At 35.0% G+C, this 14240-nt stretch overlaps 2 protein-coding genes and 1 long non-coding RNA gene across 4 annotated transcripts in view; all 3 read left to right on the top strand.

Annotated features, from left to right (window-relative positions):
* Window positions 1-7145, top strand: part of LOC127974389 (nectin-2) — a 66635-nt gene extending 59490 nt beyond the window's left edge. The window contains exons 7-10 of the mRNA XM_052577601.1: window positions 4444-4570; window positions 4675-4732; window positions 6117-6176; window positions 6369-7145. Of these exons, the coding sequence (XP_052433561.1) occupies window positions 4444-4570; window positions 4675-4732; window positions 6117-6176; window positions 6369-6545 (422 nt within the window). The 3' untranslated portion in view covers window positions 6546-7145. The remainder of the gene's footprint in view (window positions 1-4443; window positions 4571-4674; window positions 4733-6116; window positions 6177-6368) is intronic.
* A 1184-nt stretch (window positions 7146-8329) lies between these two features.
* LOC127974390 (uncharacterized) lies at window positions 8330-10916 on the top strand. Of its 2 annotated transcripts, XR_008157286.1 has the most exons (3): window positions 8330-9315; window positions 9688-9788; window positions 10062-10916. It is a non-coding gene; the product is annotated as an uncharacterized LOC127974390 (long non-coding RNA). The 2 variants fall into 2 exon arrangements; XR_008157285.1 differs by lacking the exon at window positions 9688-9788.
* Window positions 10917-12990: 2074 nt separating this feature from the next.
* The window catches only part of LOC127974388 (sodium/potassium-transporting ATPase subunit alpha-3), a 31276-nt gene continuing 30026 nt past the window's right edge, over window positions 12991-14240 (top strand). The window contains exon 1 of the mRNA XM_052577598.1: window positions 12991-13017. Within this exon, the coding sequence (XP_052433558.1) occupies window positions 13006-13017 (12 nt within the window). The 5' untranslated portion in view covers window positions 12991-13005. The remainder of the gene's footprint in view (window positions 13018-14240) is intronic.

Genomic DNA, 14240 nt, shown 5'->3' with positions numbered 1-14240 from the left:
CAGGGTGTTGCAAGGACCTTAAATTACAACACTGTTTGAACATTAAATGAGGGTGTAAAATTCATGTTAAACCATGTCACTTTGTAATTTGGTATAAAAAATTGGGGGGGGGGGGGTCGGGGGGGCTTAAATTTCTTTATTGTTAACTGAATGTAGCCTACAGTTTGCCAGCTGCAATATATACTCTGTAATCTGTATTGCATAAAGTGCTATATAAATAAATGTGATTATCTACTTGCACGCTAAACGAAAAATCCTGTTCTATCACATTTTACTTTTTTAGTTGTTAAAAAGTGTTTTCCTCCTCCGGGTCATGTTTTATCCCGCCTAGGGCAGAAAGTCAGGACCACCACTGGAACCACTTAAAAAAGCCCTGATATTAACATTCACTCTCAATTCCTTACCTCCGGCTGCTTTTGGGGGCATTACATGAGCTTCAGAGGTTGGATTCGTCATGTATGCGGGGTTATATGTCAGAACTTGTGTTTGAACATTTGCGTTTCCAGTGTCAGATATGTCATCATCTCTCTTTGATCTGTCTCTCTCTTATTGTTATTCACTGGGATGCGATGTCTCATGGGAAATGTTCTCTGATGTCAAATTCCACTCAGTCAGAATGGATGCTGATAATCTAACTCCATTAAGCGTGGATCTGGCTTGGCTTCCTTTCTGACACACACGTACACACACACACACGGTCTATTTGTGGTCTTACTTTGACGGAGAATCATGTCTACAGCCATAATCCCCCTAATTGCATATGTCTTTTCACATTGACACATCCATAATTCACCTTAAATTGTTTATTCAACAAATGAATCCCATCAACCTGCCACTTTAGACACACCGTGTGAAATAGGATTGCCTCGGCAGAGATGGGTCATGTGACCCGATGCTAATCTAAATAACTAAATTACCGCACACTGTGGTTTATTGAGCCCAAGAGCTTTCAAAATGCTTTTAGTTTCAGTTAATCTGAACTACGAGCCAAGGCCACAGGAAAGATAAACAAAACTACTAACTTGCATCTCTAATGTGGTTTGACAAACAGTAGAGGGAAATTTTATTTAGTGAAACTAAATTCATTTTAAAAAGTTTGGAAACCAGGGCAATGTGTAAATTAAATCAATGAATATTAAATATATGTAACAATATAAATACATTACTTAAAAGTGAACATGCAGATTTGTACTGAAATTAATGTTAAGTATACAATGACAGAATTTCAAGTTTTTGGTAAACTATCCTTTTAATGACCAACTTGGTCACTGTGAAGTTAATGCACTGCAATATCTGTGTCTACCCGTTTATGTGGCAGTAAACAGCCTCACATGGATGTTCTGTCTGAGACTCTAAGCTGCAGACTGGAGTTTATAAACGGAGATGGCACATTGATGATTGATTGAGTTTTTCCCCTGCTTTCTTGCACCATTGCTCCACACACACACACACTCATATTCTTTCCTCATTCTTCCTCTGTCTGCAGTGACCTTCACTTCCTCTGCACCTCTTATTCTCTGTCCATCTCTTTCTGTGTTTGTGGTACACTGCTAAAGGCTTTTTCTCCAATGAATCAGCTGTCTCCCTGATTGTGTTTTCAGATTTGAGTGGCGTTTTGCTCATTCTGTTTGTGTGATGGGATTATTCTGTCATTCAGACTCAAGTATGTGCTGTTTTTATGAGCTGTGTGTAATGTCAGTTAGTCACTATCATTGTTACACAAAGCAAATAAAACACAGATGTGAAAATTAAAGTTGAAATATATATATATATATATATATATATATATATATATATATATATATATATATATATACACACACACACACACACACATTTGCCAGGCCTTTACTTTAATGCAGCTGACGTCAGTTGTTGTTTGTTTGTGGGTCTTTCTGCTTTTAGTTTTGTCTTTAACAAGTGGAATACATGCTTGATCGGGTGAAGAGGTGATTGACTTGGCCATTGCAGAATATTCCACTTTTTTTTTTTTTTTTTTGCTTCAAATTGCTTTGGATCGTGAGCTTTTCCAAGCCTACTCCATACTTTATTCTTCCTGTCATTCTGGTACAGGTTGATCTTGATTTCAGCCATCCAAAGAATGCTTTTGCAAAAATGGTCTGGCTTTTTTAAGATGTTTTTTTTTTTTTTGGAAAGACCAAGGAATTGTTTGCACTTTGTGGTGAACGCTCTGTATTTGCTCTTGTGAAGTCTTCTCTTGAGTGTAGACTTTCACAGTGCCACACCACCTCCTGGAGAGTGTTTTTCACTTGTGTTGTGCTGTTATCTTACAGCAGATCCCTCTTCCTTAGACTGGATAAATAAAGGCCAGATTCCACACACATACAGTCATGCTCATCTGTCTTGTACAGCATATTCAAACCACTGACATCTAAGCCATAAAAAAAAATGTTGCGAAAGTGTTTTTCTTTACCATGGAGATGTCTTTTTATATTGCTGAGCTCATCAGTGCATTCTTTTTTTTTTTCAGAATGTACCAAAGTGGGGTACATATTAAAGAGCTGTCATTCTTTAACCTTTTCTCCAATTTTGATGCGTATACCCTTAAATTAAAGCTCAGATTATGCACTTTAAAGCTCATATCCATTATATAACTGTAACTTGAATATGTTTTGGCCAACAGCTAAAATGATTAAAAACAATTAGCCTGTGTCCAAATATATATGGGCCTCACTCTGTATATACTGTAGTATGCTCCAAACCTTTATTATTGTTACAGTGCTTATTGTATGGCGAATCTGTGTGATTAAACACGATGCACAAAATTCCTAGTTGTGTGGACATTACAATTACTGTATTTTCCCCCTAAAAAAAACTTGGCTGAACAATCTTAGTTAGGTATAAATGTGACTGTATTAAGACCGTATGTTGCCTTGGGCGGCGGTAAAATAACCTGTTTGGCAACATTCTCTGAAAATATTTGACTCATATTTGCGATTGACCGGAATCGCATATTCTTTAGGGTCGTGTGATAAAATGACCTACTCAGATGTGTTATGTTAGGTGCTCAGAGATTTCAGCTGAACCGAGCAAGTGAGAAGAGAAAGAGGGCTTTAGGACATGAAGAAGAGATTGACAGCGCGAGACGAAAGGAGTGAAAGAACGACATGTGATTGACAAGGCAGATATTCCGCGAGACGTGACGTGCGCACATTCCTCCATCCTCTCGTCTTTCTTTTAAATTCCTCCCCCTTTAACAAAAACATCCATTGTGTCTTTTAAACCGGTTTTTCTAGCTGGCCAGCATTCTCTCTTTCTTTTTTTACTCTTCTTCCTACTGACATCCCCATGTTGATGACTTGTGGAAAATCGCCAGCACAGGCTCTCGATAACCTGGCTGACATCACGGAGTCTGTGTCTAGAATACAGTGACCAAGAGGAAGTTAGAAGCAATGAGTGTTTTAATACAGTTGGAGCGCCATCTAGTGTAGGCCAAGTTATTCCACTAAATTACATTGACACTGACTTTACCATATTTAGCTTGGGAGAAAAAAAACTAAAAGTAACTAAACTAAAGATTTAGTTTTGAAAATAATAATAATAATTGCATATTTAATAGAAAATTTAAAATATAACAAACAAAAAAATGTATTTCTTTGTTTATATTTTTATTTTAAACTGGTTTATCAAATAAAATAATAATTAATAAAAAATAATTATTTATCTAGAATTTTATTCTTTAATACATTAATTATTCTTTATTTATTTGTTTACTATTATTATTTTATTATTTATTGGACAGTATGAAACACTGTTCACTGCTAACTGACTCCAAACATGTACAAGGAAATGTATTAATGAATGAATAAATACCTTTTTCACATATCATAAAAGTAACAATCCATAGTGGCAAATGTACAAAAAAATTAGATAATTAAAGAAAGAAAGAAAGAACAAAAACTTCTCTCCCAGTTTTAGAGAGGAATGTCATTCTCACATTTTGCCATTTCTGATTTCATTTCTAAGCTGAACAAAAACAACTCCTATTAATCAGTATGTCCTATGCTTTGTATAGAAAATAGAGCTTGCCCTAAATGTGCCTACAAATTATAATCATAAATGACATTTCATGTCATCAGAGATTAATGCAGCATTTATTATGGCTTAGCAGATGTCAATGGTATGAATATGCTGTACAAGACAGATGAGCGTGACTGTATGTGTGTGGAATCTGGGATTTATTTATCCAGTCTAAGGAAGCGGGATCTGCTGTAAGATAACAGCACAGCAGGGTTTAGGTGGTGCTTTATAAACAACCTGAACTTGTATAGATCTGGTGCTGTATGCTGTGCGTCATGTGGTCATGTCTTATGTTTTCATGCAAGCTGTTTTGACTGAGGAGAATGCTTTGAGTTCAGAAGATCAAGGACAATTCAGTTATACGACCCACAGAGATGAAAGTCTATCTGTATTTCCCTTCAGAATTTCCTCGGCCAAAGGGTGTCCCTACTGGAGGAGTTATTGCTGGTATTCTTTGTGTGATCATCCTGGTAGCCTTAATTGCAACTATCATAGTGATAGTCCGCAAACGGCAGAGGAAAAACTCAGAGTAAGTACTGCCATCTCTTTGTTATATTCCGTTTGTCTTTAACTGGTACCCTAGTCTAAAAAAACCTCTGTACTGATTGTGTGTTTGTTTGTGTTCTTATACAGCGGTCCACCCACTCACAAACCTCCTCCTCCCATGAAGACACATTCCTATTCAGACAGAGTGAGTAGAGCTGAGATCCATCCATACTTTATTTTACACATGCTGCTAAATTAGTTTTAGATTAAAGAGAGAAGAAAAAGTTAACAGTCCGTTCTTTGAATTCTACTTTAAAAATAGATAGAGAAAAAAAATATTCCAAATGCTTCATGATGCCATAGAAGAACATTTTTATCTAAATGGTTCCATAAAAAACCTTTAAAATCTGAAGAAACTTTTTGTTTCACATAAAAAGGTAAGAAAGAGATTGTTCTTTAAAGAAACTTTGACTGAATGGTTCTTTGTGGATCCAAACAGCATCGCTGTGAAGAACCTTTTTAGCACCTTTATTTTTAAGAGTGTAATGAGGTACAAAAGTCTGAGCCACAAAAAGTTTCATTTCAAATTTGTGTGAAGATAGAAAGTTAGAACATTTTTAAAACATTGACATAAAAAGAATGGGAAATATTCTGCATTATAACCTAGTGATCAAATAAGTATATTTGTCAGATTGATTGTGTGACTCCTTGTACAGACACTCAGAGGATCATGAACATCAGATTTCATGTAAACTTGTGCAGTTCATGCAGCTCGAGTGCTGCTGTCATTAAAGCAAAAGGGGATATGATGAAAATTCTTTGATGGAGAGTGAAATGTTTGCTCAATTCTTATTTCATGTTACTAGAAGTTATACGCTCAGGTTAAAATCTGAATGCAGTGTTGTTATCGTTAATTAAATCTTTTAGAATTTATTTGGTGATTGAAATAAAGCTCAAATTAAAATAAATATCCAATAAAGATTTGGATGGAAATTAGTAATGTAAAGTAAACCACTTAAGTTTAAGCATCAAATGTTAAACCAAATAATAAGTTATAGAAATATTAAAAAGGAATTATAAATAGAATAAAACAATAGAAATAAAAAGTTTTTTTTTACCAAAAAATTATAAAAATGACAAAATACAATACAAAATCACTAAAACGTGGAATATAACAAAAATAAATAAAACTGAAAATTAAAAAAAAAAAAACAGAATAAATAATATACTAGTATATGAATAATAACAAAACACTCATTTCAATTGTGCTCATTCTTTTAGTAGTTTAGTTTTAGTTAACTTCCCAGATTGGGTAGGGACAATCTGAGTAAAGGTGAAAATCAAGTTAGGTAGTACAGTACTGTACAATACAAACAATGTTTTTAAAAAAGAAAAAACAAAACCTGACATTCATTTAATATTATCACTCAGATTGTTATACTGATAAAAGCCTATAGTTTGTAATGAACAGATTTTTTAAATCATATTTAACTGTTTGATTACCCCTTAAAAACTTTCATCAAGATTAGCAATATTGTTAGCAAACTTTATTACACTTAACAATGAATCTTTTTCTTTTCCTTCTGTAGCCGAGCAGCAGAGCATCTGTGTCTGAATCTCAGTTCATGTATCACGAGGAACCAATGACAGTAAGAGTCCTTTTCTCTCTCTCTCTCTATTCCTCTAATCCTTTGTGGCGTTTACGATGGTAAATCATGCATATTTGATTGCATGTTCATTTTCCATGTATTATTCATGCTTATTAGTCGCAGATCATAATCATCTCTTTTATTGATAGTGCTTTGACTCTTATCACAACACTACAATCTCTTCTCTGACAGGATCTCTCAGCATACCATGATGACAAGGATCATCATGAGCCTTCACCTTTCTCCAAACAGACTCCTGAGAAGGATGACAGAGACGAGGACGGAACGATGGGAGATGTAGACGGCTACTACGTCACTTCTTCTGCGAGCAGAGGGAGCAGCTTCATGTCACCAGCTGTGATAGTGTAGGGATCAAACTGAGCCGTAGGTTTTTATACTGTAATCTGAGCCTGATTGTACTGTTTTATATTGAATGCTTGTAATATGAAGTATGGGTGTGATTGCAAACGCTTTGTTTCACCCAAACACTGTAAGGGATCTGTTCTACGGCACCCCGTTTTATAATTACCTCAGCTATATCTTTGCACATTTAGATGTACTTGTGTATATCCACCTTTATTCTTCTTTCTGTGTCTGATGAAGGGTTATATTTTAGTTTATGGGTGTGTAGTATAATATGGCAAAAAGGACATAATGAGCCAGTGATCAACATACATTTTCAAAGCATTATTTTGGTTATTTTTAGTGATGCTATTCATTGCTGCACTGTGAAATTTTAAAAACTTTTTATTTACTTTATTACAAGATTTAATTTTGTATTGAATTCTTTTTTTTCTTTTTTTTAATTTTAGTAAACTGCACTAGATTTCTAATCATATGCACCCTTTTGAATTTTTAATTTTATATTATTTAATTGATTTCCTTTTTCTTTTGGCATATAATGTGGGATTGTTTTTCAGTGTACTTCTATAATTCAATAAACTGGGTGAATTGGTCTTTGGGCATTTATATTTATGTACAGTGTGTTATATTGTTGACATGCATGAATGGATTAGTGACATGTCTGAAACATTGTGTGTACAATGGAAGCAAGGAAATCTGACAATACTGTACAACCAAATACAGTAATTCTTAACATATAGCCTAAATAAATAAATGTAGCCTTTTTTTTTTTTTTTATGAAACAAAAATTAAATGTGTCCAGTTTTAGTGACAGTGACATAAATTATGCAACAGTTATGCAAAATTTGCAGAATGTTCATGTTATTAGATTTTGGACAAAAATTACACTTGTACCAAGGGGTGTACAGGCAATTGTAGCTTAAAATTTAAGAAAATATCTAATAAATAATTATGAGTAACAAAATTTTAACAGCAAGTTTGAAAAATATTGTTAGCTGATGCTAACTGGCTAGTAAATTTGCTACCTGATACTAACTTGAGGTACGTTTTAAATATAAATGCAAAAACGGAGCAATTCCAATAGGGTCCTCGCACTGCAGTGCTCGGGCCCTAAATATGTTTATTCAACCAAGAAGCATACATTTGAAGCAAAAACAAATTATTTTATGTTCAGAACAGAGTAACTACACAGTAATGAAGACATGCCCCCGTTTTACCTCAGACTATAGCTTGAAAAGAAATGTCATGGGGAAATAATTATACATTTCAAATAGAACATGTACTCTCTACAGGCCTGACTTCTCATATTATATATATATATATATATATATATATATATATATATATATATATATATATATATATATATATATATATATATATATATATATAACTGTAATGTTTACAAAACGATGCAAACATTACAGTTTACTTTTTTTTCTCTTGAGTTCATTGAGAAAATGAGATCACTGTGAAATCCGTTTTCTCTCAGGTAGCCTACATCACCAGTGTAAGCTTCATGGTGAGTACTTTTACATCAGAGTAGTCCATAGTTACAATAAAAATCTATCTTGACTTTGTCCAGTGGTTATTTTGGGAAAAACAGTGGGGGGCGTTTTCTCCACTATATTATAGTTACGTACAACAGCCCTTACGAATATTAACAATGTTTTACTACTATATAAAACCAAAAAGAAACATGTTTACTATAGTTTAACCAAGGTTACCACAATTTAACCATGGCTTTACTATATTAACCATACTTTAACCATGGTATTTGTGATAAAACTTTGGTCATACAACAAAACCATGGTTAATTTTGTTAGGGAGTTTACAATCAATTACTTTTAAATAATTACAATTTCATTAGTTTTATGCTAATAATTTGGTAATGATTTAATACAAATTGTTATTATCTAATTTTTTACTTTTTTGTTTTGCGGCCTTTACTACAACATTGACCGCCAGGTAACAGCCAGGATAAACACAATCTCATTTCATGTTCCAGAAGTACCTTAACGAACAGACAGAATAACAACAATATATTTATTCACTGTATTGTACAGTCAGTGTGACGGTGGCGTGTTCAATTTGTACTGTTGAACACGCCACCGTGTTACCGGCGTGTTCAATTTGTACATCCCGTCACAGGAGGGCGCTCTCGCTCACAGAAAAACACCTAGTTGACTGTCTGCTGGCGTTTAATGATGAACACCTATTACAGTGGCTTGGTAAATACTTATACTACAGGTAATTATATAAATACTTATACTACAACCTAAAGTCATTCAAAACTAGGGAACTAGGAAAGCCTACTAGTATAGAACCAGTACCCTGCGGCCAGTCAGCAATCTTTCCTACTATCTAAAATCGTAAAGTAGCCTACAGACATGCAAAGTAATTAAGCAATTATTTTCTTTCCTTAATTTTTTTAAAATCGCTTAGAAACAAAAATAAAAGGATGACACGTGATTTACAGTTACTGATAAACTGCAGATGTAAGGAGAATTGATAATTAGCATAATTCTAGTCAGCTGTTGGGATGTGGTGAAAATGAACTGCTGAATGCTGTGTCAGTTTTCCATCAGCTTTTTCAGCACTGCTCCAGTTCATTTACTGGCAGTAATTGAAGACAGAGAGTGTGAACTGTTGGACTGAAAGATGCCCAGAGCTCTGGAAACTCCTCTGGGCTCTCACACCCTCTCACCCCACTTCCTGATCCACAAACACCCTCAGAAGAGCACAAATAATGCTGAAACGTTCAAGATCCAGAAAGGTAGCTGAGAACATCATTCAATTAATCTACGTGACATCAGTGTTTGAACCGTTATGTTATGAAGCTACAAGAATACTTTTTGTGCACAAAGAAAAAAAAAAGACTTAATTCAACAATTCTTCTCCCAAAAGTAACCCTTTAGCGCCATGCAGCTGACGTAGAAAATGCTGCACCTTGTTTACATGCGTCATGGTATTCTCCGTAATTGTGCTAGATGGTTACTCTGGGGAGAAGAATTGTTGAAAAAAGTCGTTATTTTTTCTTTCTTTGTGCACAAAATGTATTCTCATAGCTTCATAACATTATGGTTGAACCATTAATGTCACATGGACTATTTTAACGATGTCCTCCCACTCCTTACTACCTTTCTAGACCTTGAACGTGTCAGTTGCATTGCTGTAAGGGTCAAAACCTCTTGGATTTCATCATAAATATCTTAATTTGTGTTCTGAAGATGCACGAAGGTCTTACAGGTTTGGAAAGACATGAGTGTGAGTTATTAATTACAGAATTTTCATTTTTGGGTGAACTATCTCTTTAGTATCTTAAAGGGATAGTTCACCCAAAAATGAAAATAAGGTGTATACATAGGGATCCTAAAGTCTGGGGCTACATGAAAAAATGTTTTTAATTTGCATTTTTCTAATTTAACAGAAAATATTAGATTCTTTTATTTTAATTTATTAGAATAAAAAGTTGAAATTTAAAACTTTTGGACCTCACAGTCTCATGTCGTATCTTGGCAGATCGCTGCAAGACCACTGATGAACTCGACATCCCATAATAATCCAAAATCCTGCTGAGGCCCTGGTCACAGGTTGCCCAGGGACAGCTGTTGCTAGGCAATGACATCACCACAGCAACAATTCTCAGCCTCATCAGAAGAGAGACAGAACGTGTGAGAGTGTCTGGCTCTGAACTGTGTGGTGGGTGGGTTTGTCATTCATTTGACAGCTGTGTTCTGGATTTAGAGCTGCTCTGAGAACAAAACATTGGGCTTATTACTGAGAAACTAAGGAGGAACAGCATTTGAATCTAAAATAATTTAATGTTTCATTAAATATGGGCATTTTAGTCTTTTGGACAAATACTTTAAGTAGTTCGCTTAATTTTAAACAGTGTATAATATAGACTGTAGGCCTATATTACATTTCCATTACATTTAAAAGTTTTGTAGTGGAATTGGTGTTTAAATATTTATTTTTAAAGTAAAATCACAAACTTATTTTTGCTAAGGCTAATTTCCTAGCTAGCAATGTATGTTTAGTACCAACAAGTTATATTTTCACACTTTTTGCAGAATTGGAAAAAATTACAGCGTGATTAATAAAAAATTATTTAAATAAAATGTTTGTTTTATTTGATACTTTATTTCTAACGTGTAAATTAAATACAATAAAAACTAATTAACAACACAGTACACAACTGTTTTAACTGGCATGTCCGAAAAAAAATGGTGACATTTAATTTATTTTTATTTTGTATTTTGTTGACATTTCACCTAATAAGCATATTTTCATTGACACTGCTGACTCAAAAAAAAAAAAAAAAAACTGTATTAAGGGCAAAACTGTTTATGGTTATATTGTTATATTATTGTTGTTTTGAAATGATAGGTCTGTGTAAACTATGCATATATAAATAAAAGGGATTTTAAAAGTAGCCAAAACAAATGACAAAGACATTGTGAAACATTTTTAATGTGATCTGCTTAAAAAAAAAAAAGAAGTCTGTTTTATTTATAAAAAATCAACCACCCCCCAACATAAAAGTGTCAACAGGTTAAGAAACACCTAGATAAATGATTCTGTTTCATGTACAATCATTCATTTAGGATCTGTGTGCTTGATGCAGAAGGCCTTGGGAACATCCTCCTCTCTCAACTAAGCTGTCTAAAAATAAATGAGAAGAGAGGAGGATGAGCAGGCGGAGAGGATGGAAGGATAAAAGAAGGAGGTTAAAGAGGGTGCAGGTGGAGTACACTTCCCTCTGATCCTTCCCTGCTCTCTGCCAATCACAGTCAAATGTGTTCTTATTAGCATGTGTCTGCTTCACTCATATATACTGTAGTCTGATAGACAAACTCCACTCCACTCCTCCCTTCCTGTCTGTAACCATGTGTCTGACTATGATGAGCATGGCAGCATGTGCACTGTTGTCATGGCTGGTGAGTAAAGACCGTTTCCCTGTAGAGTAGAGTACACTCAACATACATAATAACTAACACATCTATGTTGCTTAAAGTCAACATGAAATGACCTTCACAACACATTTGTACTGTGGTGTATCTTGAAGTGAACAACTAAAAATATAGGGTGGGACTTGATTTTATCCAACAGGAACTGATAAGATTGTGAAATGTGGACGTATCATATTGGAGTGCACCCAAACCTCAATGTCTAAATAGCTATTTTGCAACTTTATCAAATAATCTGCACGTCTAGGTGATGTCATCAGAATTCTATTTTAGAGGCGGAGCAAGTTGTTTATTGTGAAGATAAATCCTTTTTTTCTTTGGAATTTCATGGATTGATGAAGTCTTCACAATAACACCAGGTATGTGCTTTGGGAAAGTAAGACTTATTTTTTTTTTTTTACAGTTTATTTTTTAAATGATACTGGATAATGAGCACTGAAAAGCATTCGGAGATAACCAGGACTCCGGGATTGTAGTGCAGATTACACCTCGTATTACCGATTCTGCACAGTCCAGTGCTAATCTGTCACGATTCGAGAGGGATAAGCTCAGATATGACGTCGAATGAGCTTTGGAAACCATCTACAGTGATAGAAATACTTAGGAACTAATTGTTACTGTGGGGTTTTTATCAGACATTTTGCCACATGGGCTGTTGGGTGCATTGATGGCACATAGCAAACCAACCCAAGATAAATGGGACTCCCTGCGATCCTGTAAACTTTTTGGAGTGTGTGGGTAAAGGCCACAAGACTGAGAGTACATCATTTGCGAACAAATCCACTGTCTTTTTAATACCCAGACATTGCTGCTAAATAACGTTTCATGAATACAGAGTCTGCTCTCCGTTCAGTGACACGTTTGTAAGTCAAATCACATGTATTACAATTTTAGTGTGTAATAAGTTATGATAAAACATGCCTGATGAATAAACACAGTAGCTGTGCTCCAAAACCAGGCTTCTTCACTGCTTCCTAACAGAAACGTAACCTCATAAGTGACTGATGTGGAACGCTCTATATAGGCAGTAACTATATATGTCATATTAATAGCGCTCCTCACCCAAGGCGCACTTAATTCGCCTCCCAATTAATTTCAACACAGAAGACATGAGAGAAACCATGTGATAATTGATATGTATAGCAAATGATAATAACTCCTCAGTATTTGAAGCTACCAGGCCCACTTTACTACTTTTGAGACTGCTTGTTTCCTGCTAAGAGGATGGTATTCCTGTCATGTGACTGTAGACCACATATGCTCTGTGTGTGATAAGTAATAGACATTGTGATTAGATTGTTTGAGGTGCTTAGTGGACAGGATCTCTTATTCTCTGTATGTGGAGTAAAGTAAAGGCCTTCTGTCACCCAGAACCATTTACTGAACGTCTCTCTCTCTCTTTCCATTGTTTTTGGTTCACCTCTGACCCTGAGGCGGGCAGGTTCTTCTGGACTAGAGGAGGAGAAGAAGAAAGAGGAGACGGAGGAGGACGTATGGAGAGAATGGTGAGTCAGAGAGACAGGAGTGGGGGTATTTTACTAGAATTCAGTTTCATTGTCTGGAAAAGAGCAACTGGAACATTCTGCTCAACATCTTATTTTGCAGTCTTAATAAAGTCATACAGGTTTGTAAAGACATGATGGCGATTTTCATTTTAGGTGGACTGGTGACTGACTTTATTTTTAGAATAAAAAAGGATAATAATATAATTTGGCACAATGGCATATAGGACATTTGTGATACTGATTTTTTGTGTGATTGCCAGAGACAGTCCAATCGTAGAGGATTGGGTTTTGTCCACCTGCTCATGTGAATTTGGGCCCACATGGCTCATTGTTACTGCTGAGATAACCACATAATTAGTCAGCACTGGTCACACTGGATCCGCTTCCTCCCTCGTGCTTTCTGCTCTGCTGAAAAGAGCAGCGCGGCTGGTCACCAGCGTATGTTGTGTTTGGATGCCAGCGTGCTGCTGTCTCATCCAGGATTCTTAAAGTCATTTCTTTGGAGGTATATTACATTGTGGTTCTGTTCACTTCATGATTCTGGTTTCTTTTATTCTACTTTAAACAACTCTTTTAGTAATTCTTAGAGGACAAAGAATGGAAAATGCATTGCATTAAGTACACTCAGAAGTCAGTTGTAAAATGTAAAGATCATTTGAAACATTAATCACAACATTAATCATAAATAGGAAAGAAACAGTGTACAGTTATTTTTATTTATTTTTTTTGGGGGGGGGGGGGTTACAGTTAATACATTTATTGTAACCTCTTCTGTCTCTCTTAAATAAGTCTTACATCTTTATGAATCACGTTCAAGAGACGATTGTTGAAGAAAACCGTTAAGTTGAAAGTCATCGAAACCATTAGGTTACTTGATTTGACAAGCAATATTTGCTAGTTAAGATAGATTTATGACAATGCTTGTCAATCAGCTTGACCAAGCAGCACAAAACCAGCATAAATTAGCCTGAGCTAGCATGGTCTAACATGGTCTTCACAACAGGGAAAGGAAGTTATCCCACTCCAGATTTTGGACCTCTTTTGATTATAAGAGAAGCAATTATAATAGAAGCTACTTTGCATTAATATTTGGCAATATTATATAAGACTGGATTGATTTGATACTTTTAGATCTTTAACGTTAACTGCTTACGTAAAATTAAAAATATTAAGGACACGCATTTTAATTTCAACATCATTTTTATTAGGCAAATTCAATTAAT

The sequence above is a fragment of the Carassius gibelio genome, chromosome B16 (genome assembly GCF_023724105.1).
Source record: "Carassius gibelio isolate Cgi1373 ecotype wild population from Czech Republic chromosome B16, carGib1.2-hapl.c, whole genome shotgun sequence".
NCBI lineage: Eukaryota > Metazoa > Chordata > Actinopteri > Cypriniformes > Cyprinidae > Carassius > Carassius gibelio.
Note: the sequence above shows the minus strand (reverse complement) of the source record. Positions and strands in the feature narration are given on the sequence as shown.